This window comes from Colobus angolensis, unplaced genomic scaffold, assembly GCF_000951035.1.
Source record: "Colobus angolensis palliatus isolate OR3802 unplaced genomic scaffold, Cang.pa_1.0 Scaffold282, whole genome shotgun sequence".
NCBI classification, from domain to species: Eukaryota; Metazoa; Chordata; class Mammalia; order Primates; family Cercopithecidae; genus Colobus; species Colobus angolensis.
Genome location: NW_012116066.1, coordinates 370,515 through 392,490, shown reverse-complemented (window position 1 = coordinate 392,490; position 21,976 = coordinate 370,515). Strand labels below are relative to the sequence as shown.

At 49.6% G+C, this 21,976-nt stretch overlaps 1 protein-coding gene across 4 annotated transcripts in view; it reads right to left on the bottom strand.

The window, feature by feature from the left end:
• Positions 1 to 21,377, bottom strand: part of SEPT6 (septin 6) — a 90,447-nt gene extending 69,070 nt beyond the window's left edge. For 2 of the 4 annotated variants that reach the window (XM_011948675.1, XM_011948673.1), the window contains exons 1-2: positions 18,833 to 19,176; positions 956 to 1,070 (exon numbers count right to left, since the gene is read on the bottom strand). In XM_011948675.1, coding sequence (XP_011804065.1) covers positions 956 to 1,070; positions 18,833 to 18,862 — 145 coding nt within the window. In that variant the 5' untranslated portion in view covers positions 18,863 to 19,176. Of the gene's footprint in view, positions 1 to 955; positions 1,071 to 12,311; positions 12,417 to 18,832; positions 19,177 to 21,286 lie in introns of those variants that run through there. The other 2 variants (XM_011948671.1, XM_011948672.1) reach the window with 2 other exon arrangements.
• Between the last annotated feature and the right edge of the window lie 599 nt (positions 21,378 to 21,976).

Here is a 21,976-nt window from a genome sequence, read left to right as displayed (position 1 = left end):
AAGCAGGGGGAGGAACAAGGGGTCAACCAAGCCTGAGTCCTCATTATGGTGCCACTTCTTCTGTGTTGCCTCAGTTAAGTCCCTTATCCTCCCCAAGACTGTGTCTCCACCTGTTTCATGAGGATACAAATGCTACTTGCTCTGCTCACTTTGCAGAGTCCTGGTAATGTCCAAAGAGCTAATGTGAGAAAGTGAAAAGTATAATGAATGGTTCCTGTGACATTCACTCATTCATTCATTTCACAGATATTACCGCACTCTACTTGTGCTGTGATTAGCAGAGGGGGCTAGGACCAGTTCCCATTGTTAAGATTAAATGTGTAGGTAGAAGCCAGGCACAGTGGCTCACACCTGTAATCCTAGCACTTTGGGAGGCCAAGATGGGTGGATTACTTGAGCTCAGGAGTTCAAGACCAGCCTGGGCAACATAGTGAGACCCCTCTCAAAAAAAAAAAGTCTAGGTAGAGAGATAGGTAAAGGGAATAAAAGAATGTTGCATACAGCTGTGTGGTGCCTGCACTTGAGCTCAAACTAAACCAAGCACAGCAAAACTACAGAGGAAACAGACCCAATCCACTGCCCACAGCTGGTGGGCAGGCGTTTTTCCTCAGCTATCCCCTCCCTCCCAATTCTGCCCTGGCTCCTGTCTTCTGTAGTCAAAATGAACTCTACAGCCGTACTGAGTCAGCCAGCTCCCTTACAGAATTTCCACTGGGTCTCACATAGCTCAGTTTCCCCCCAAGATATGGCCCTATACTCTGGTCTGGCCAGGGGAAAAAAGTAATTACAGCCATCTGCTTACAAAAAACAGGCAGAGAGATAAAAGAAGAGGAGAGAGACACTCTCGCAACTAAATCAGAAGGACACACTATTTAACCTAATTACCTGCAAAGCCGTATCCAGCCATTAAGGATCCATATTCTGTAATAGAATTTCCTGCTATGGAAATACTCACCCACGCACAGGATGTTGAAGCAGAAGCCCTGGCTGACGGACTTATTCACCAGCTGGTCAGGCAAGCTGTCAAACCCCACATGTCCAGCCAGGGGGACAGTTCGGCAACCTTCACCCTAATTTGGAAGGAGTGGGGAAGAAAATGAAAATGTGCTTAAAAGCAGTCTGGGTCTCACTTCTCCATCCAAATGTTCGCCATGCAAGGAAGTCACACCCGTCCAGGTCCAGTGTGTCATCTCTTCCCTCAGCCACTCCCTGCTCCAAAGCAAAATGGCCCGTCAGCTTGGAAATCACAGATTCTTGGAGACAGGCATCCTCTAGGCTCAATAGTGAATGTCGCCACAGCTCCAGAGAAAATTACAGAGGAGCTTATTAGGGGCAGGAGAGTGGAGTTAGGGGAGGAGAATGCTGGCACCGGAGGTTCACAGACTCGGGTTAAATCTCCACCCAGTCATTTACAAGCTGAGTAACTTGCTGAGACTGTTCCTTCCACATCTGCCATCTGAGATAATACGGCATATCTTAGAGGTGACTGGGAGCCTCAGAAGCGCTAATACATGTAACGAGCTTAGTACATGCAGAAGTGTTCAGTAAGTATTACGAAAAGGGTTTAAAAAGCAATTATTGGGCCGGGTGCGGTGGCTCACACCTGTAATCCCAGCATTTTGGGAGGCCGAGGCGGGTGGATCACTTGAGGTCAGGAGTCCGACACCAGCCTGGCCAACATGGCAAAACCCTGTCTCTACCAAAAAAACATTTTAAAAGTAGCCGGGCATGGTGGCGGGTGCCTGTAATCCCAGCTACTTGGGAGGCTGAGGCAGGAGAATTGCTTGAACCCTAGAGGTGGAGGTTGCAGTGAGCTGAGATCATGCCACTGCACTCCAGCCTGGGCAACAAAAGCGAAACTCTGTCTCAAAAATAAAATAAAATAAAATAAATTATTGACTGGCGAAATGTCTTACACCTGTAATCCCAACACTTTGGGAGGCCAAGGTGGGCGGATCACTTGAGGCGAAGAATTTGAGACCAGCCTGGGCAACACAGTGAGACAACGTCTCTACAAAAAATCAAAAATTAGCTGGGCGTGGTGGCATGTGCCTGTGTAGTCCCAGCTACTTGGGAGGCTGAGGTGGGAGGACTGCTTGTGTCCAGGAGGTAGAGGCTGCAGTGTGCTATGATGGCACCACTGCACTCCTGCCCAGGCGACACAGCAAGATCCTGTCTTAAAAAAAAAAAAAAAAGCAATTGTTCCTCTCTCTAGGACACTTTGAGGATCTACAAAGGCAGCGTAGTGTAGAGGTTAAGAGCAGAGGCTTTGAAATCTGGCAGGTGTGAGTTACAGCCTCATCTCCGCCACCTCCTGGCTGTGTCACCCTCAGACAAGTTACGTAAACTTCTCAAGTTTTCCCCATCCATAAAATTGGAAACTATTGAGTAGGAGTGTGAGGATTACACAGGATCACGCTCCTCAAGCCCTTAGCGTAGTGCCTAGCATGTGGTGAGCATTCAATCAGCAGTAGCTGCTGTTGTTATTCACTGTGGGGTTATCGTCATACCCCCAGCCTAAAGGGTACTGCATGGAACCCTGTGGCTCCCTATGGCTACAAGAAGCTGCCTCCGTGCTTCCTCTGGGTCCCTTGACTCCCTAAGGGTCAGCCAAGCCACTCCCAGCCCTGGAAAGCAGAGGGCCTTTGCTTTGCCTGCAAGACCCAAAGCTGCTTATAGTTAATGATTTTACAAAATAGGAGGAGCCTCAAACTGGGACAGGATTCCAAGGAGCCAGGGGGAAGCATAAAAGGGGCCTGCGTGGACTCAAGAAATGTGTCAACTACCAACCAACGGCCACAGGGGAGGGGAGGGGACAGGAGAGAAGGGAAGCTGGAGACAGCTAAGTTGACAAGAAGTGAGTACTATGTAAGGAGTCAGTTTCTGTTGGGTGGGGCTGCACCAAGCTTTCCATAACTAGAAAGATGCCAAGAGCAATCCAAGAAGGGCATGGTTAGTGCCAGGAGGCCCAGCCCAGCATCCCAGGCTGCACTAAGCAGACAGCTCTTCTGCTGGGCTGGACCAGTTTTTAGACTAGGTCCATAATAAGAGCACATTTTCACACTGAAAGGGGTGGGCTGTGAGGGTGGAGGAGCCTCTCAGCAGCCAACTTTGTCAGAACTGGCTCCCAGATAGCCCCTTCACACAGCTTTAGCTCTCACTCCCATCAGTGTCATTGGATCCTCTGAGGGCAAGCAACAGGGCTAGTGCCGGTGAATGCCATGTGGCAAGTTCATTACCCTCACACATCTCACCCCACACACTCCCAGTGGAGAACTCTTAACAGACAACCCATAAGCCATCATTCAGTGAGAGTCCGCATATTTTCTGCCCCAGGGGGCACCCTGAAGACAGCTGAGGCTGGATGCAGTGGTTCACACCTGCAATCGCAGCACTTTGGGAGGCCGAAGTGGGCGGATCTCTTGAGCCCAGGAGTTTGAGACCAGACTGAGTAACATGGCAAAACCACACCTCAACAACAAGAAAAATACAAAAATGAGCCCCGCATGGTGGCGTGAGCCTGTGGTCTCAGCTACTCAGCAGGATGAGGTGGGAGGATCACCTGAGCCCAGGAGGTCGAGGCTGCAGTCAGCCATGATCTCGCCATTGCACTCCAGCCTGGGTAACAGAGCAAGACCCTATCTTGGCCAGCACAGTGGCTCACGCCTGTAATCCCACCACTTTGGGAGGCCGAGGCAGGCAGATCACGAGGTCAGGAGATGGAGACCATCCTGGCTAACATGGTGAAACTCCGTCTCTACTAAAAATACAAAAAATTAGCTGGGAGTGGTGGTGGGCGCCTGTAGTCCCAGCTACTCGGAAGGTTGAGGCAGGAGAATGGCGTGAACCCGGGAGGCGGAGCTTGCAGTGAGTGGAGATCGCGCCACTGCACCCCAGTCTGGGCGACAGATCGAGACTCTGTCTCAAAAAAAAAAAAAAAAAGCTGAGCCTCATGAGTGGTTCACATCACTCAAGGTTTTGTTCTACATTCACCCCTTTCTGCTTCTCCTTCCCATTTCCCCTTCTCTTTATTAAAGCAAACAAAGTAAGATGCAAGATTCCCACTGCTAGTTCTTGGTCCCCAATGCTGCAGGGGAGTCAGGGACATGAGAACTAACACGCTTTCTTAAGGGAGCCTTCGATGCAGCAGGCATCGGAAATTGAGGTGGACTCAGAGTTGAGGTTTCCTGAGCCAACTGTTATCATCCCTGGCTGCCTCTTCCGGCCTCCAACAAATTCAGCACCATGAAGCTTCAAGTGCTCCAAAGCCAAAAGCAGAGAAAATGAATTTTCAAACTGAAGACAGTGGAAGGTAGTGGAAAGAGCTTCACACCTTATTCCTAAAGATTTACTCCATTGCCAACAACTTACCAAACATCTCCCATGTCCCGCCATTATCTCCCACCTAGCACAGTGCTGTAAAGAGCCCTAAAAGGCAGAAGAAAGAATTTTCTTTTCTTTTTTTTTTGAGGAGTCTCTCCCTGTCGCCCAGGCTGGAGTGCAGTGGCGGGATCTCGGCTCACTGCAAGCCCCGCCTCCTGGGTTCAAGCGATTCTCCTGCCTCAGCCTCCCGAGTAGCTGGGTGCCCACCACCACACCTGGCTAATTTTTTGTGTATTTTAGTAGAGACAGGGTTTCGCCATGTTGGCCAGGCTGGTCTTGAACTACTGACCTCAGGTGATCAACCCACCTTGGCCTACCAAAGCGCTGGGATTACAGGCGGGAGCCACCATGCCTGACCCAAAAGAAAGAATTTTCTAAGCCCTAAGAAGCAGAAGTATGGACTTCATTTCCTAAGCAATGGGATTTGGAGGATTTTGAGTGATTTGAGCGGGGAGGGCCATGATACAGGGAGTGTTTTTAAAAGATCACTCCAGCTGCAGGGTGTTTGCTTGACTGGACGGACAGAGACTAGGAGCAGGAAGACATAGGAGGAGATAACTGCAACAATGTTGAGCCAGCAGAGTGACATCCAGGCATTGTGACAATAAATGCTTGTTGGTGTGAACGGACCTGACTTGGGGCTCAAAGAGAAGGAACAAATTTGAGAGATGCCTTTTTTTTTTTTTTTATACTTTAAGTTCTAGGGTACATGTGCATAACGTGCAGGTTTGTTACATATGTATACTTGTGCCATGTTGGTGTGCTGCACCCATCAACTCGTCAGCACCCATCAATTCATCATTTATATCAGGTATAACTCCCAATGCAATCCCTCCCCCCTCCCCCCCATGATAGGCCCCGATGTGTGATGTTCCCCTTCCCGAGTCCAAGTGATCTCATTGTTCAGTTCCCACCTATGAGTGAGAACATGAGAGATGTCTTAAAGAAGGGATGAGCCTCTGCCGGGCGCAGTGGCTCACGCCTGTAATCCCAGCACTTCGGGAGGCTGAGGTGGGTGGATCATGAGGTCAGGAGTTCAAAACCAGCCTGGCCAAAATGGTGAAACCCCGTCTCTACTAAAAATACAAAAATTAGCTGGGTGTGGTGGCGGGAGCCTGTAATCCCAGCCACTCAGGAGGCTGAGGCAGGAAAATCCTCGAACCCAGGAGGCGGAGTTTGCAGTGAGCCGAGATTGCACCACTGCACTCCAGCCAGCCTAAGGGACAGAGAGAGACTCTGTCTCAAAAATAAATTAATTAATCAATTAAAAAAGAAAGAATGAACCTCAAGGAGTGATTGGGCAGAGGGAGCAATCGCAAAGGTCTAAGCCGGGGAGCTCAGTCAGCACTATGGAGAGACACAGAAAAGCCAGCAAAAGACGCTTGTTTAGTGGGGATGACAAGAAGTCTGGTTTTAAATTAGCTGTTACTAAAAAAATTACATTTATCAGATTTTTTATTTTGTGGAAGTAATCAATGTTCTCTGTAGAAATTTTAGAACCTACAGATAATAATAAAGGAGAAAATCAAAATCAACCATAATATCACTCTCCAGAGATAAACACTGTTAATTTTATTTATTTATTTTTTCGAGATGGAGTTTCACTCTTGTTGTCCAGGCTGGAGTGCAGTGGCACAATCTCGGCCCACGGGTTCAAGCGATTCTCCTGCCTCAGCCTCCAGAGTAGCTGGGACTACAGGCGTGCACCAGCACGCCCAGCTCATTTTTGTATTTTTAGTAGATATGGGGTTTCACCGTGTTGGCAAGGCTGGTCTTGAACTCCTGACTTCAAGTGATCTGGTCGCCTCGGCCTTCCAAAGTGCTGGGATTACAAGAGTGAGCCACCATGCCCAGCCACTGGTGACTTTTAGAATCCTTATTTCTTTTGTATCTGTTACCCAGGGTCCAATACACCTAAATTAACTGAGGGGTTTGGGAAAGAAGGGACATGGAACCTGGTCAGTGTGTTTTTCTTGCTAACTGGGATTTAAGCAGTAAACTTTTTGTCTCAATCCCTGTAGCTAAGAAAGCTTCAAAAATGTATTTGTGGCTGGGTGCGATGGCTCATGCCTGTAATCCCAGCACTTTGGGGGGCCGAGGCGGGTGGATCATGAGGTCAGGAGTTCAAGACCACTCTGGCCAACATGGTGAAACCCCATCTCTACTAAAAATACAAAAATTGGCTGGGCATGGTGGCAGATGCCTGTAGTCCCAGCTATTCGGGAGGCTGAGGCAGGAGAATGGCGTGAACTCAGGAGGCAGAGCTTGCAGTGAGCCGGGATCATGCCACTGCACTCCAGGCTGGGCGACAGAGTGAGACTCTGTCTCAAAAAAAAAAAATGTATTTGTATAGTTCCTACTTTAGGAAATCCTGTCTGGCAAACACTATGCACCCGTGCTTTGATGAATCTTATAAGATGTCAAGGTCATCATTATGAATATCAGTCCGCATTGTTCAGAGTTTAATACGCAAAGGTAGAAAGGACACGACATTGAACTGAATGTACACTGACCCCAGCACAGCCCCTGGAAGTTTCTCCCCTCCTCTCTCTTACTAAATCTCTGATATCTTATCTCTTTCCTCTTTCTCCTTAAGGTGGCCTGATTAACTGAGGGCCTGATTACTTTGACTGCAGTAAATTGAATGCTCCTTGACTACAGTGTGCCCAAGAGGAGATGGAACCGGCAAGTTGGCCCAGCATGTCTGACACTAAATCTCAAATTTTCATCTGTAGTAGCAGGTGGTGCCATATTACCATACTGAAGGCCTGAACTGAGACGCTGGAATGGCCAAAGTCACATTTTAAATTGCACTTCTCTCTTAACCCTGCAACCTCCTCTCAGAATCTGTACGAAGATCTATTACAAGGAAATTTATTATAGCACAGTTTATAATGCTGAAAAGCTAAAAACAAACAAAAGCCAACCTAAATGTCCAAAAATAGGAAAATATTTAACCAAATTATGGTACATGCATATTCTGGAATATTCTACATCCATTAAGAAGAATGTGGTAGTTCTGTATGTACTGATGTGAATATCTCCAAGACATATTATAAAACAGAAAACAGAAGTTATAGGGAGACTGTAATAAAATAGAAGAAAACGGAAGTTATTACATGACTGTAATCCCAGCATTTTGGGAGGTCGAGGCAGGTGGCTCACTTGAGCCCAGGAGTTCGAGACCAGCCTGGGCAACACAGCAGAATCCCGTCTCTACAAAAAATGCAAAACTTAGCCAGGTGTGTTAGCACACACCTGTAGTCCCAGCTACCCAGGAGGCTGATGTGGGAGGCCTGCTTGAGCCCAGTAGGTCGAGGATGTAGCAGGCCAAGATTGTGCAACTGCACTCCTGCCTGGGCAACAGAGTGAAAAAAAAGAAAAGAAAATAGAAATTGTAAACCATAAGCACAATATGAGCCCATATATACCCCAGAAGCCCTGTATATGTGTATTTGCGTGTAAATGTATGTGGATACATAGAAAGAGGACTGAAAATACAGCCACCAAACCCACAATCGTGGCTACCTCAGTGGAGGGGGATGGAAATAGGGGCTCAGTCAAGGGAGTAGTCAGTATGCTTCCCTATTGTTTGACTCTTTTATAGCACGAATGTATTCGCACGTTACCCACGTAATTTTTAAACATTTTTAATATAAGAAAGAAGAGTTCTCACTCAACTTTGCAGCAGGGGTAATTAGGATGCAGAGTCTGAGAGGAGCTAAAAGGAAGGCAAAATGAAAGAGTGCTCCTGAGAACTGGGAGAGCGCCCCACTCCCCTCCCCAATTACATTTCCTGTTTTCTCCTCATGTGCAGTCACCTGTGGTTTTGAAATACGTTATACCACGTTCATATCACAGGCAGAAACACTGCTCTCTTTCTCTTCCGCCTCCTCTCCTGAGGACACACCAATTTTGTCTTTTAATTGAATATTCGTAAGGTTCATATTATCAAGAACAAGTTACGGCGGTTCCAGCTGCGCATCTTTCTCTCATGGCTGTTACTGAAAATAAAGAGTCCCTTAAGCACCCAAGTAGGTCACCTCTGTCCCCCACTTCCCTCGGCCCCTCTTCCAACGTCTGTGATAGTAAGCAAGCCGTATTTGAGGCCTCTGGGAACTGAGGGTGCATCTGTGTCAATGGAGAATTTCCTGCCTCTGTTTCAAACCAGGGTGGCTAAGTTAGTAGCTGTCATTCTAAAGAATGACAGCAAAAAGTGTGAAACTCATTGCTGATGACTAGACTGTCCCTAAACTTTCTCCTCTGGCCATGCCCATTCAAATGCTAGGAAAGTGGCCAGGTGCAGTGGCTCATGCCTGTAATCCCAGCACTTTGGGAGGCCAAGGCGGGCAGATTACTTGAGGCCAGGAGTTCGAAACCAGCCTGGACAACATTGGGAAAACCCGTCTCTACTAAAAATACAAAAATTAGCCAGGCTTGTTGGCTCATGCCTGTAGTCCCAGCCAGTTGGGAGGCTGAGGCAGGAGAATCGCTTGAACCCGCGAGGCGGAGGTTGCAATGAACTGAGATCGCACCACTGCACTCCAGTCTGGGCAACAGAGGGAGACTGTCTCAAAACAAACAAACAAACAAACAAACAAACAAACAAACAAAAAAATGCTAGGAAAGGAAAGAAACACTGAAATTGGACTCTCTTCAGTCACCTGCTGGTGGGCCCAAGCTCTCACACCTTCCCTTTCTCCATTTCCACTCCCAGCCCCGAACACTGATCTCTGAAAGACCCTGCAAATCTCCAAGGCTATGAAATCCGTTTCAACACTTCAGTGATACGTGATGGAATATTAAGCAGCCAAGAAAAATGTTTTCTAAGAATATTTAATGACAAAAGGAAATGCTCACCAAAGGCAAACAACAGGGAAATCAACCTGTACGCACAGGGTCATCCCAATGATGGGGGAAAAGTACGCATTTTTTAAAAGATTAGAAGAACACATGCCAAAATAATGTCAGTGATTTCTTTTGGGAAGAGAGATTGTAGGTGATGTTGCTTTTCTGGGTTTTCCAAATGTCCTACAATAGGCATATTTTACTTTTATAAACAAGGAAAATGTTATTTTTTTAAAAAAGATTCTATGATGATACTTTCCTGGGTAGGAAAGTGGCCTCAGATATTTTAGAAAAATCTTGAACTACAACCAAAAGTTGCTTGACAATTTGGGTCATCAGAGCATTTAGCTTTCAGGCAGTTTTGTTGTATATAAAACATTTATTTTACCAGCAATACAATAAAACCCTCTTAGTCTCCTTATTATAACTGCCTTTTTATTTATTTATTTATTTATTTTTTTGAGACAGTGTCTCACTCTGTCACCCAGGCTGGCGTGCAGTGGCACGATCACTGCAACCTCCCCCTCCTGGGTTCAAGCGATTCTCCTGCCTCAGCCTCCTGAGTAGCTGGGATTACAGGTGTGTGCCACCACGCCCGGCTAATTTTTGTATTTTTAGTAGAGACGGGGTTTCACCATGTTGGCCAGGCTGGTCTATAACTCCTGACTTCAGGTGATCCACCTGCCTCGGCCTCCCAAAGTCCTGGGATTATAGGTGTGAGCCACTGTGCCCAGTCCCCTTATTATAACTTATTATTATATATAATATATACATAACTGATAGTCATACAGTATAATTTCTTATTATAATGATTCATGTGAACCAGAAGTCAAATAATATATCCTGAAACATGTAGCAAACAGTCTTGATGAAACAATCAGGTAGCTGATAGCTTCCTCTGCTGCCTTCAATGCTGCCAAGGATGCCACTGTATTATCAGTCATAAGAACCATATGGTCATAAGAACCATAAAAGCACTGATAAGTTCCCAGAGGTTTTTTTTTTTTTTTTCCTGAGATGGAGTCTCACTCTATCTCCCAGGCTGGAGTGCAGTGGCGCGATCTCAGCTCATTGCAACCTCCGCCTCCAGGGTTCGACTGATTCTCCTACCTCAGCCTCCCGAGTAGCTGGGATTACAAGCACCCGCCACCACAGCCAGCTAATTTTGGCATTTTTAGTAGAGACAGGGTTTCGCCATGTTGGCCAGGCTGGTCTCGAACTCCTGACCTCAGGTGATCTGCCCACCTCAGCCTCCTAAAGTACTGAGATTACAGGCGTGAACCACAGTGCACGGCCAAGTTCCCACAGGTTTTAAAATCAATTCTCAAATGCATCCAACACATCAAATATCAGAATGTCCCTCATGCGAATTAAGCCAGGCTAAGAGGAAACTGAGTAGTAGCAATGCCCTATCCTGGGAAAGAGAAATGTCAGGGCTGTTCTAAGGAGAAATAAGGCCTGCAAAAGCTGGCAGCACCCCCAAGGGGCCTCAGAAATGCCCTTCAGTTGGGGAGCAGTTGTGCTGAAGAAGTACAAGACAGACTATCCTTACCAGACAGAGGAGGAGGCCCATTTTTGGCAAATCCAATAGATGAAACTGATTTTAATACACAAGATAAATTCCAGAGTGGCTTTTCATTCTATAAAAGGATTCACAGCAGGATTCCATTAAATAGCCAGCTCTCCTACTGCATTGAAAGCAGGATTCAATAGACAAACATTCAGCTGTCATGTACCTTTATAGGAAGACAATAGCTATCTACACCTACATGGACAGGCAATATCTGAAGGGTTGTTTCTGTTCCACTTACTGAGAGCCTGCTGAGCTAAAAGCATAGACCGACCTTCCCTACAACTCTCTCCCCACCCAGCTCAAGGGGTCAAAGCAGGGAAGGGGTGGGGTTCAATTCTGCCACCTCATTCGGAAGCAGACGCAGGCAAGGACCTAAAAGAAATGAGGCTGGAGAAAAAGGAAACATAAGCACCATACGATGTTAGAGCTGGAAACGCCCTTAAAGATCACCTAATCCAGCCCTTTCGTTTCACAAAAGGGGAAACAGAGACTCACAGAGAGGAAGTGACTTGGCCCACGTCACAGACTGATTTAGTGACAGAATAGTGCTAGGATCCAGGCCCCTGTCGAGCCGACGGCCACTCTCAAATGGAAAAGCTGACTCAAGTGGCACATGTGTTTCTTTATGCTGGTAAAATTCCGGGACACTGAGCTTCTGGCTTGATGCTGGTCAGGGGCAGAAGGGTCAAGGAACCGAACCTGGAAACCTGTGAGCTCCCCAAGGTGGTTCTGGCCCACAGAAGGCAACTGAAGCAGTCAATGCGGTGCAAGGCATTCATTGTGTGTTCCTGCTCTCTACTCACTTCCCCACTTTTCCCTCCCGTTTCCCTCTCGTTTGACTGCGGCCTAAGCCTCAGCCTGGCCAGCTGCCCAGTTCTGTTTAAGAACCCCAAGGCTAACACAAGCCTAAGTCTAGGTCAAATATCCCCACCTCAGGCCAGGGGTGACCCCTGCTCAGGGTGAGTGAAACTTTCCCACAAAAGCCAGCCAGATTCTCTGGAAGCCAGGCAGTTGAAAGAGAGTTTTCTAGGTGTTCTGGCTATTGTTACCTCCAATCTGCTAAAAAAGAAAAGGTTTACCCACAGGCCTCTGGGTGAATGCCCAACTGCCCTCTGGGGAGCCTGAATTTGCCTCTGCCTCCATCTGGTCTTGTTTAATGGGGATCTGAAAAAACCCAGTTCCTGCCTCCGCGCCAGTGTTCAGAGCTGGGGGCCTCCAATGTGAAAGGAAACCGAACACGACCTCACACCTCATCAGGGCCAGGAAAACAGAGTTCTGCCCCTGTTACCCCAGGGCCTTCATTCCGGGTCAGAGAGGGCCACGGCAGGGGAAACCTGAGCCCTGAGGCCTGTCGCTGAGAAGACCTGCAGATCTTTTCCCTGGTCACCTTTAAGTGAGTGGAACGGATGACCCAACTCCAGGGCCAGTTGAGAGCCCGCTGCATAATTCAACAGATGGCTGCCTCTAATGAGAAGACACTGAAGAAGAGGATAACATTATTTCTCACCCTCCTGAGCATGTGGCCTCCTTCCTCTGTGCAGGCAGCAGAGAAACCCACGGTTTCAAATCCCAAGAGCAGAAGCCTCCTCCTGCCAAACCGAGGAGGAAGGGTCTGTGTTTCTAATTTATTCTGCGCCCCCCCTCCAGTTGTTACTTAAAATAATCCATCATTACATGGCTGGTGGCTCCAAGATTTTTATTTAAAGCAATATGGAGAAGAAAAAAAAAAAGAAAGAAAAAAGAAAACCCACACAACCCGTGACTGTGCTATATTGGATTTAAGCTGAGAATCTTTTTAATATCAGAGAGTCTCCGAATCACCCTAGTATACTCTTCCCTGGGTCCTGTGGGGGTGCTGATCACCCTAGTATACTCTTCCCTGGGTCCTGTGGGGGTGCTGAGGGAGTGTAGTGAAAGAGGGGGAAGAGAGGCCATGGCAGGATTTTGATTTCTTAGAAACATCATGAAAAGACCAGTGTTTTTAAACAAGGAATCTGTGTCATCTGGTGGGTGTTTAATTGTATCACCCACTGACCAGCAATAGCACTTCGGACTAAGTAACTTGGTCTCCCTACACGCATTAAATAAAGAGAACAGTAATACTTGTCCAGGAAGCCATTGGGGAAAATGAAATCATACAGATGGAAGCATTTTGAGATAGTCGAAAGAAACATGTTACATCTATCCATGGCTTTCCTTCTTTCTTCTTTTTCCTTCTTTCTTTCTTTCATCTGTCTTTTTTTTTTTTCTTTCTTTCTTTTTTGAGATGGAGTCTTGCTGTGTCGCCCAGGCTGGAGTGCAATGGCGCAATCTCGGCTCACTGCAACCTCCGCCTCCCAGGTTCACGCCGTTCTCCTGCCTCAGCCTCCCAAGTAGCTGGGACTACAGGTGCCCGCCACCATGCCCGGCTAATTTTTTGATTTTTAGTAGAGACGGGGTTTCACCGTGTTAGCCAGGATGGTCTCCATATCCTGACCTCGTGATCTGCCCGCCTCAGCCTCCCAAAGTGCTGGGATTACAGGCGTGAGCCACCGCACCCGGCCTCACCTGTCTTGAATGCAGTTTTAATGTACATGCAACTAAAAGCCCTTCTCAATTGTTTATGCTAATGTTAAACCATGGCTCTGATCATCCAAAAACCCAGGCAAGTCCAGAAATCAGCCCTACTTAGTTTGGGAATACCTTTTTCCGGAGTACTTATCTTCCTAATTAGTTTTGCTCAGGCTAATGCAATGGGTTTGCTCCCTTATAGCACACAAAGGCAGGGGCCATGCTTGGTAACAAAGCCAGCAATTAACAGAAAATTTACAGCAGAGACTCCACAAAGTAAATGCTATGCACACGACTGTAGATCAAAATCTCATTAGACGATACAGACAAATCACTCTGCTGTAATGTAGTTTTGTATTAAGAACACCACTAACACTCACATTTCCAGGATTTAGGATGTGAAGAGGAAACAGGGCTTATTCCTGCCTTTCATCTGGAAGCTCTGAGAGGACAGAGTTCCTGTGTGCCTTGGCCACCACTATATCCCCAGCACCTGGCACAGGGCCTGGCCGATTAGTGCCCAGTGAATATGTGCTGAAGAAACGAATGAAAATAAAAGTGGGTGAATTGGCAAATGAAATGAGATGTGAGATCTCACCCACCTTCACACCTACCCATTTCCTATTTGAAGCCCTCAGGAAGCCCTTCCTGTCATCCTCTGCCTCCATTCACTGCTGAGTTAGGTTCCCTTAGTAATGAAATCTCATGACAGGCAATCACTCTCCTGTGTAGCACTTATCACAAAGATAATTAGATAGTGATTTGTGTCTGCCTCCACCAGTTCCTTGAAAGAAGGGACCATGCGCATTTGGGGGGCATTGTCATTCTGCCCACTTTTTATTTTGAAAAATCCCAGGCCGGGTGCTGTGGCTCACACCTGTAATCCTAGGACTTTGAGAGGCCAAGGCGGGCAGATCACAAAGTCAGGAGTTCGAGACCAGCCTGGCCAACATGGTGAAACCCTATCTCTACTAAAAAAACAAAAATTAGCCAGGCATGGTGGTGCATACCTGTAATCCCAGCGACTCGGAAGGCTGGGGCAAGATAATTGCTTGAACCCCGGAGGTGGAGGTTGCAGTGAGCTGAGATCGCGCCACTGCATTCCAGCCTGGGCGACAGAGCAAGACTCCACCTCAGGAAAAAAAAAAAGAAAAGAAAAAAGAGACATCCCAAACACACAGAAAAGTTAGAAAATAATGTAATGACTGTTCAAAAACCCTCAAATTTAGAATCAACATTTTAAAATATTTGGGGCCACGTCAACTTTCTTCCGTGTTGTATCACCAACAGAGCTAGGTAATAGGGTTTTGTTTTCTGTGTTTGAGGTACGATACTATCTTTAGTGGGTGGTGGTAGGAACGCCTGAAGCAGAGACCTCAAAGGGAATCAAAGGGTAACTGCCACGTGATGATAGCAAAACCAGAGTGCAGCAGCAATCTTTTCGCCACCTGAAGACAGTTGCTCTGAGACAGTTGACCCAGACCAACCCCAGCTAACTTTGTAGGGCAAAGTTAGCCCCTGCAAGTTCATTTGGGAGAACGACCACTACCTAGATTGCCACTGGAGAAAGCTCCATTGTTCACATTGTGGGACTAGTTCAAGCCAGAATCATCCAGATGCTCTTTGTATGGGCCAGCATTTACAGTCTGGATCCCAGAATGCAAAACTGAAAGGAACAGCTTATTAAAAGAGCCAGCACATGCAGCTTTTGGGGCCTGCCCTGTGCCTTGGTTACCTTGGACAAGTCATGGAACTTCTCGAAGTATATATCAATAGCAGCCCAAGCCACCTCATAGGCAGGAGGTGAGGTGGGGCATCCCAAAGATCTATAGTTCTTTAATTATTTCACATTGTCCACAATTTGTCACTCTAACTAGACTATAAGCTTAAAAGCCACGAACGTTTTGTTTTGTTTTGTTTTTGTTTTTTGATATGGAGTCTCGCTCTGTCGCCCAGGCTGGAGTGTAGTGGCGTGATCTTGGCTCACTGCAAGCACCGCCTCCCAGGTTCACCCCTCAGCCTCCGGAGTAGCTGGGACTACAGATGCCCGCCACCATGCCTGGCTAATTTTTTTGTATTTTTAGTAGAGATGGGGTTTAACCGTGTTAGCCAGGCTGGTCTCAATCTCCTGACCTCGTGATCCGCACCCCTCGGCCTCTTTTTTTTCTTTTTTGAGACGGAGTCTTGCTCTTTTGCCCAGGCTGGAGTGCAGTGGTGCAATCTCGGCTCACTGCAACCTCTGCCTCCAGGGTTCAAGCGATTCTCCTGCCTCAGCCTCCTGAGTAGCTAGGATTATAGGCACGCGCCACTACAGCCAGCTAATTTTCATATTTTTAGTAGATACGGGGTTTCACCATGTTGGTCAGGCTGGTCTCGAACTCCTGACCTCATGATCCGCCCACCTCAGCCTCCCAAAGTGCTGGGATTACAGGTGTGAGCCACCGAGCCCAGTCCGATCACGAACGTTTTTTTAAAGCCTACTACCTTTTTTTGTCCAGTTGACAAGGGCTAACCATAGTGCTGGCCACATATCATTCAATCAAATAAATATGGACACAGTGGAGAAATGATGTTGTCACACCAAACCCTTTGTGGTGTTCATTCAAATGGAATGGACTTGTATTATGTGCACCAGAACTGAACTTCCAAAGTTGGCTGCATGCAATATAAGCCCTACCCAACAAGGCTTGTTTTAGTCACTAAGGATGTTTACCCACAGTGGCTCTCAACTGACTCTAGAAAGAACACAACCACTGCTTACACACACATACACACACACACTAGGGCACTTACTCGCATGGTACCACGTCTCAGAGCTCATTAAAAAGAATTCCTGGCCGGGAGCGGTGGCTCACGCCTGTAATCCCAACACTTTGAGAGGCTGAGGTGGGCGGATCACAAGGTCAGGAGTTCGAGACAAGCCTGGCCAACATGGTGAAAACCTGTCTCTACTAAAAATACAAAAACTAGCCAGGCGTGGTGGCGGGCACCTGTAATCCCAGCTACTCGGGAGGCTGAGGCAGGAGAATCACTTGAACCCAGGAGGCTGAGGTTGGCAGTGAGCAGAGGTCGTGCCACTGTACTCCAGCCTGGGCAACAGAGCAAGACTCCGTCTCAAAAAAAAAAAAAAAAAAAAGAATCCTAAGCTAGCCACACTTAGGTTTATTCTCTAGTCTTCTGTTCCCAAACCCTGAATACATGTTCCTTGGAGGAAACAAGCAGCAATCAGATGTCCAAGGTCTCCTGAGTTAATTCCGTCTTCCCTGGTGAATTACAACTTCTTGCAGACACAAAGGAGAACAGAGAGACAAATGACACATAAACAGGAGCTTCACTGGCTGGGGGAGGGGGGCATGGAGAGTGACGTCAGTTTTCCCAGAAATCCATTTATCACGATAACAAGGTCTCGAGTGCTTAGGCTGCTCTTTCAGCTTCAGAATCTGGCGTACAATTATGTTCTTCATCATACAGTATGGCAAGGCCAGCCAGAGCAAACTGGAGCCATGCAAAGCAAGCCAAGTGGTCCTAAACCACCCCCTCACCCCCATTTGCAGAACAAAGGACATCTCTGGGTTGCCTGAGTTGTGCCTGAGGTGAACCACACACAGTCTTCTGGAATGTTCCCCTTTGCAACATCTGCCCTGCAATCCTAATCCAGGCAAGAGAAACTGGTGAGAATATGGAGGACAGGTCGATGCAAATTCATTAGCTGACATGAAAAATCATTAGCCTCATTTTTGGATGGAGCAAGTGTAATCCCAGAGATTAATTCCTCTACTTCAGCTATACCATCTCTGAAATGCAGGTAACCAGGAGCAGAAAAGCCACAGCAGAAAAGAGGAAGCCCTCAAAACACTAAAGCAATAAACAATGAGAGTGCCAATCTTGGGGGAAGAAAATTCTCTCAAATTCCATCATCACAGAGAATGTCTCCTGTCTACTCCTGGTCCTTCCACATCATGACTGCATAAAGTGCACTGTGCTAGGGTGTGCAGAGGGTGGAGGAGGTTCCGAAGAAATGAGCCTGCCTTTCCAAACGGGCAAAAGAGAGGAAATACATTAATACATATTCTGTAGAGAAAATACTATCAGATTCTGGCTTCAGATTTTGAAAAATCAATTTCAATTACACCAAATACCTAGAGGCTGGTTTTTTTTTTTTTTGTACTGTAATTGCCTTGCATGAACTATTTTCCTAAACAAGTAAGCTACAGGGTTGAAAAACATCTTTATGTGGTTCAGAGATTTTCGTCAAGTAGCATTTGGTGTCATGGGATTTGACCTACCTCTGTCTCCCACTCCTTCCTCACCTCGGGGTGCTGGTGGGCTTCTTAAAGTCCCAGATACCCATGGATGAATAGACAAGCTAGGGTGTCCCCCCCAAATGGAATTCATCGCCCTTTGCAACCAAACTTCTGTTCTAAAAAACAAACATGGAGCCTCAGGTCACTTCAACATGGTTTCTCTACATATCCCAGGCTGGAAAACTTCAGTTCTTTAAATGAAGATTTTTTTTTTTTCCCTGAGTCGGTCGCCAACAAAAAAAGAGACGGCACCGCTTTTGCGAGTCTCACACTTATTTTCCTGAGTCTCCATAGAAAGAAGCCAGCTCCACAGGTTTTGGCACACAAGCCCAGTTACACTGAACAGGCACCCGAGACAGATCCTCAGAGGCCCGCTCCAAAACATGCCAAAATACGCAGCCAGCCACCTACAGGCCAACCAACTGCACCCCACACTGACGCACAAATGAGACCCAGAGGCACACAGCACAAGCAGACAGAGAGGCGTTCGGACACACACCACAGAGGTGAGCACACTCAGAGAAACAGGCGGACTTCTTTGGGTCACAGACAGAACCCCGGCGACGCCGCCGCCCGCCCGGGAAGACACGAGCGCGCGCGCGTGCACACATACGCGCACACCGATACACATACAGACGCAGTCACATATGTAATGCATATAGAGAAACCTTATCCCAGCCAGTCACCTCCCCGCCCCCCCCGCCACTCACAGCCTTCTGCCCCAGGCTAACCCCAGCCCCGCGCCTCTTTGCCTGTGCCGTCCCGGGTCACAACGGGCAGCCGTGCGCAGGGGCGCGGCAAGGCCGGGGTGCCAGGGACCTGGAGGGCTCGGCGGCTCCTACGGCCATTCATTCGGCAACGCCCCAGCCGTGGGGCCGCAGCTGCAGCGAGGGAGGCGGCGGCGCTCACTGCGGCTCTTGGGCAATGCAAGTTCAGCCGCCAGCCCGCAGGCTTTGCCAGCCCCACTGCCGCCCCCCGACCCCCGCGCGCCACCACCGTTTTCCGGGACTGGTTGGGGGACTGAGCTGCTGACCCCGGGAGCAGAAGTCCCACGGTGCCCTCGGCTCCTGGATGCTGCCCACTGCCCTCCTCGCGATGTGGGGGCGGCGGCCAGGTCTCCTTGACCCTCCCCAGGCCCTCGGCCCTGGCCCTGGCACCCAAGCTCTGCACTTACCACCTGGCGAGCTATATCGGTCGCTGCCATCGCTCCTGCGTCCGCCAGGGCTGCCACGGGTGCCGCCGCAACGGGAGCTACTGCACAGGAAACAGAGGAGCTCCTCCGACAAAGAGAAAGTGTTACACTTCGGGCGCGACCAAGTCCGGTGGGGGGAGGTGCAAGGGAGGGGCCCCCTCGCCGCTGCTCCAACCCCAACCTCCCCTCTACCGCCCACCCCTTGAAAGTAGGGTATGGAGAGGGGGCGGATTTAACGCGCCGCTTCCCACTTCGGCCAGCCCAGTTCCAGTTCTTCCTGCAACCCCAGCCGCAGGCTTCTGCGAAGGGGGGCGGGGGCTCCCCTCGGTGACCACGTCCTCTGCCCCCCCCCCGCCACTTGGCTCCGTGGTACGTCCCGACCTCTGCTGAATTGTCACACCCCCCTGCTCTCCTTTACATCCCTAAGTCCCCAGACCCCGGAGGCTGGAAGGGAGCCCCCGCCCCTCCCCCCTCCCATGCTCTGCTCAGCGGCCGAGCTCTGCAGTTCTCCTCCCGGCCCCCGGAACCCCCCTTCCTTTCCACCGAGATCCCAGGGTGCTTAGATGGGTGCGCCTTGGCCGCTGGAGTCTCGATGCCCCACTGTCGTGTCTCCCTCCCCCCATGGCCCGGGAGCGCAGCTGAGGCCGAGGTACAGGGGAGGCCTGCGGCACCTGCCGCTCCACAGTAGAGCTTAGCAAGGGGGCCGGTGGGGGGATCCGCACTGCAGTCCCGCAACTGAGCTGAGCTGTGGCATGTGGGGTCCGAGGCTAGAGGTCTTGAGACGCTGCTTCTGCCCAGGGGTTTCCAAGCCTTGGGTGCTGTGGGCTGTAATTTCGTGGAGCCAAGCTCACCACCTTTGGGTAGGTAGTACAGACGGAACCCACGCCTCCTCTCTCCGACCCAGCCCTAGACGCTCAGCAACACCAGAGACTCAGACCACCCAACCCTTCTAGTACCAGAGGAGGGGCTGGGGATGAAGGTTCCCAGCTCTATGGAGCGAGATGGAGGGGCGGGTGACGGGGAGCGGCCTCCAGTCACTCTGTCCCGCCCCCTGATTTCTCCTTGACCCTCATTCAGCCCGGGACAAGGCGGCCAATAAGGCGCAGAGGAGAGAACTTCCGAAGGCAGGAGTGTGCCCGCCCGCCCTCCTTATCCCCCTGGCCCACCTCCGCGGGTCCTCTCTCGTGGGCACCTCTCCACTTCTCCGGCTCTGGCGCCCTCTCCTCTCTCCTGGGACTGGCCTCTTGCTAACTCCCTGTCCCTGGAGCACGCTGGCAGATTTGGCATGCCCGAGGCCCCAGCGGGAGGGACAGTATATTCCACTCCTCAAAAGGGCAGGTTCCCTGCTGTGGGAGAGAGACCTGGGCCCGCCAGAGGGACCCCAGATGGGGGAGGGGATGACAAGCCTATATGGAGGAAACCCGGGCCCAAGAGGGGGCCCCAGTGGAGCGTGGGAGATGACCCCGTAAAGGCCCAAGGCTGGCGCAGCTGACGGGGAGGCAGGAGAAAGGAAAAAAGAAAAGTAGGAACCAGGGAGAGACAGGAAGACCCAGAGGCCCTGGTCTCGGAGAAGTCAGGGAAGACAAGAAAATGGAGTGGCCAAAGAAGAGCATGCCTGGCACTTGGTTCCACCTGCTGGATGGAGCTTCTCACACGCTCTCGGGAAGCCCTTTATGTATGTACCCTGTGCGCCTGGAGAACAAGGACTCAGCAAACGCATCCCAGGGCCGAGTGTAGGGCCTCGCAGCCAGGAGGCTCTCCGTTAAGCTGAGGGCAGAGAATTCGGAAGCGTGCGTGGGGGGCGGGGATAAGGAAGTAGAGACACAGTGAGGGAATAGCAGTAAGGACAGTCATGAAGCGCCAAGTATTCAGGGAGCGCCACTGTGCGCCTTCATTGTGCTGGAGACCCAGGAGCGGCCTAAAGAAAAGAGCCTGGCACAATCAGGGTTCAGTGCAGGGGAGCTCCGTGAGACAGAAGGCGTAGGCCACAGGGCGGATGGCGGTGGCAAGGAAGAGGGGCAGCTGGAGTCTTTCAGACCCTCTGGAGCTTTGGGGCAGGGCCTGAGCCCTGGATTGGATTGGCAGTGACACGTGGGACCAGGGCTATATCTGAGGAACTATGGTGTGGCTTGGGCCCCAACCGGATGGGGGCGGGGAGTCAGAGGTGACTGGCGGCTTCCAGGCTGGGTGTCTGGGACAGGGCTCTTCCCTGGCAAAGGCTAGGGCGAGGTGGACTGAAAGGGCCCGAGGTCACTAGCCCCGATCTGGACTTGGGGTTTGGGTGGTGGTAAGACAAAAGGGGAGAATTTGGAAGCCAGAGCAGAAAGCTGCTGCCGGAGCGGGAGGGGACTGGCAGGCTGCGGGGCTCCCCAGGAATCCCCCACGCGCTGCCCCGCCCGCCTTAGCACTCCTCACGGATTGAAGCTCCGAATTTACCGGCCCTGGGGGGCACCTGAGCACGGAATCCTTGGTGTCTCATCCATATGCCCCATTCGGCCCTCCGGTTCCTGGAGACTACCAGAGAACCTCACTGCGGCCTCCTCTTCCAAAACGCTGAACCTCGAAGACCTAAACCAAGTGCTTAATTCAAGTCTTCTGGGACCCTTTGTTTCCTCCAATACCTGTCCCCTGTGACTACAAGCCCCTCCTGGGGCCTGGGCCTCCAGCCTCCTTCGATGGGGTGTGAGTCAGCGTGTGTGTTGGTCTTGATGTGTGAGTAGATGTGTCGGTGTGTTCGTGTGTATTGTCAGTGTGTGCTAGCTGTATGTCTGTACATCTGTGTGTCAATGTGTGTGTTGGCATGGGTTTCTTGTGTTTGTATTTGTGGTTGTGTCTGCCAGTGTGTGTCCATGTGTGCATGTTGGTGTGTTTTGCGGTGTTTCAGTGTGTCAGTGTGTGTTTTGGCATGTGTTGGTGTGTCAGTGTATTTCAATGCATGGTGAGTGTATGTGTGACAATGTGTAGAGCGGTGTTAGCTCACTAGCTTTACATACCTTATCTCAGTGCAGTGGGCCAACGACTGAGATGTGTGAATCAGAGCACTCATTTCAATAAAGAGATTTGGAAACTCTCTGGGATCATGCCTTTCTTTTTTTTTTTTTTTGAGATGGAGTCTTGCTCTGTCAC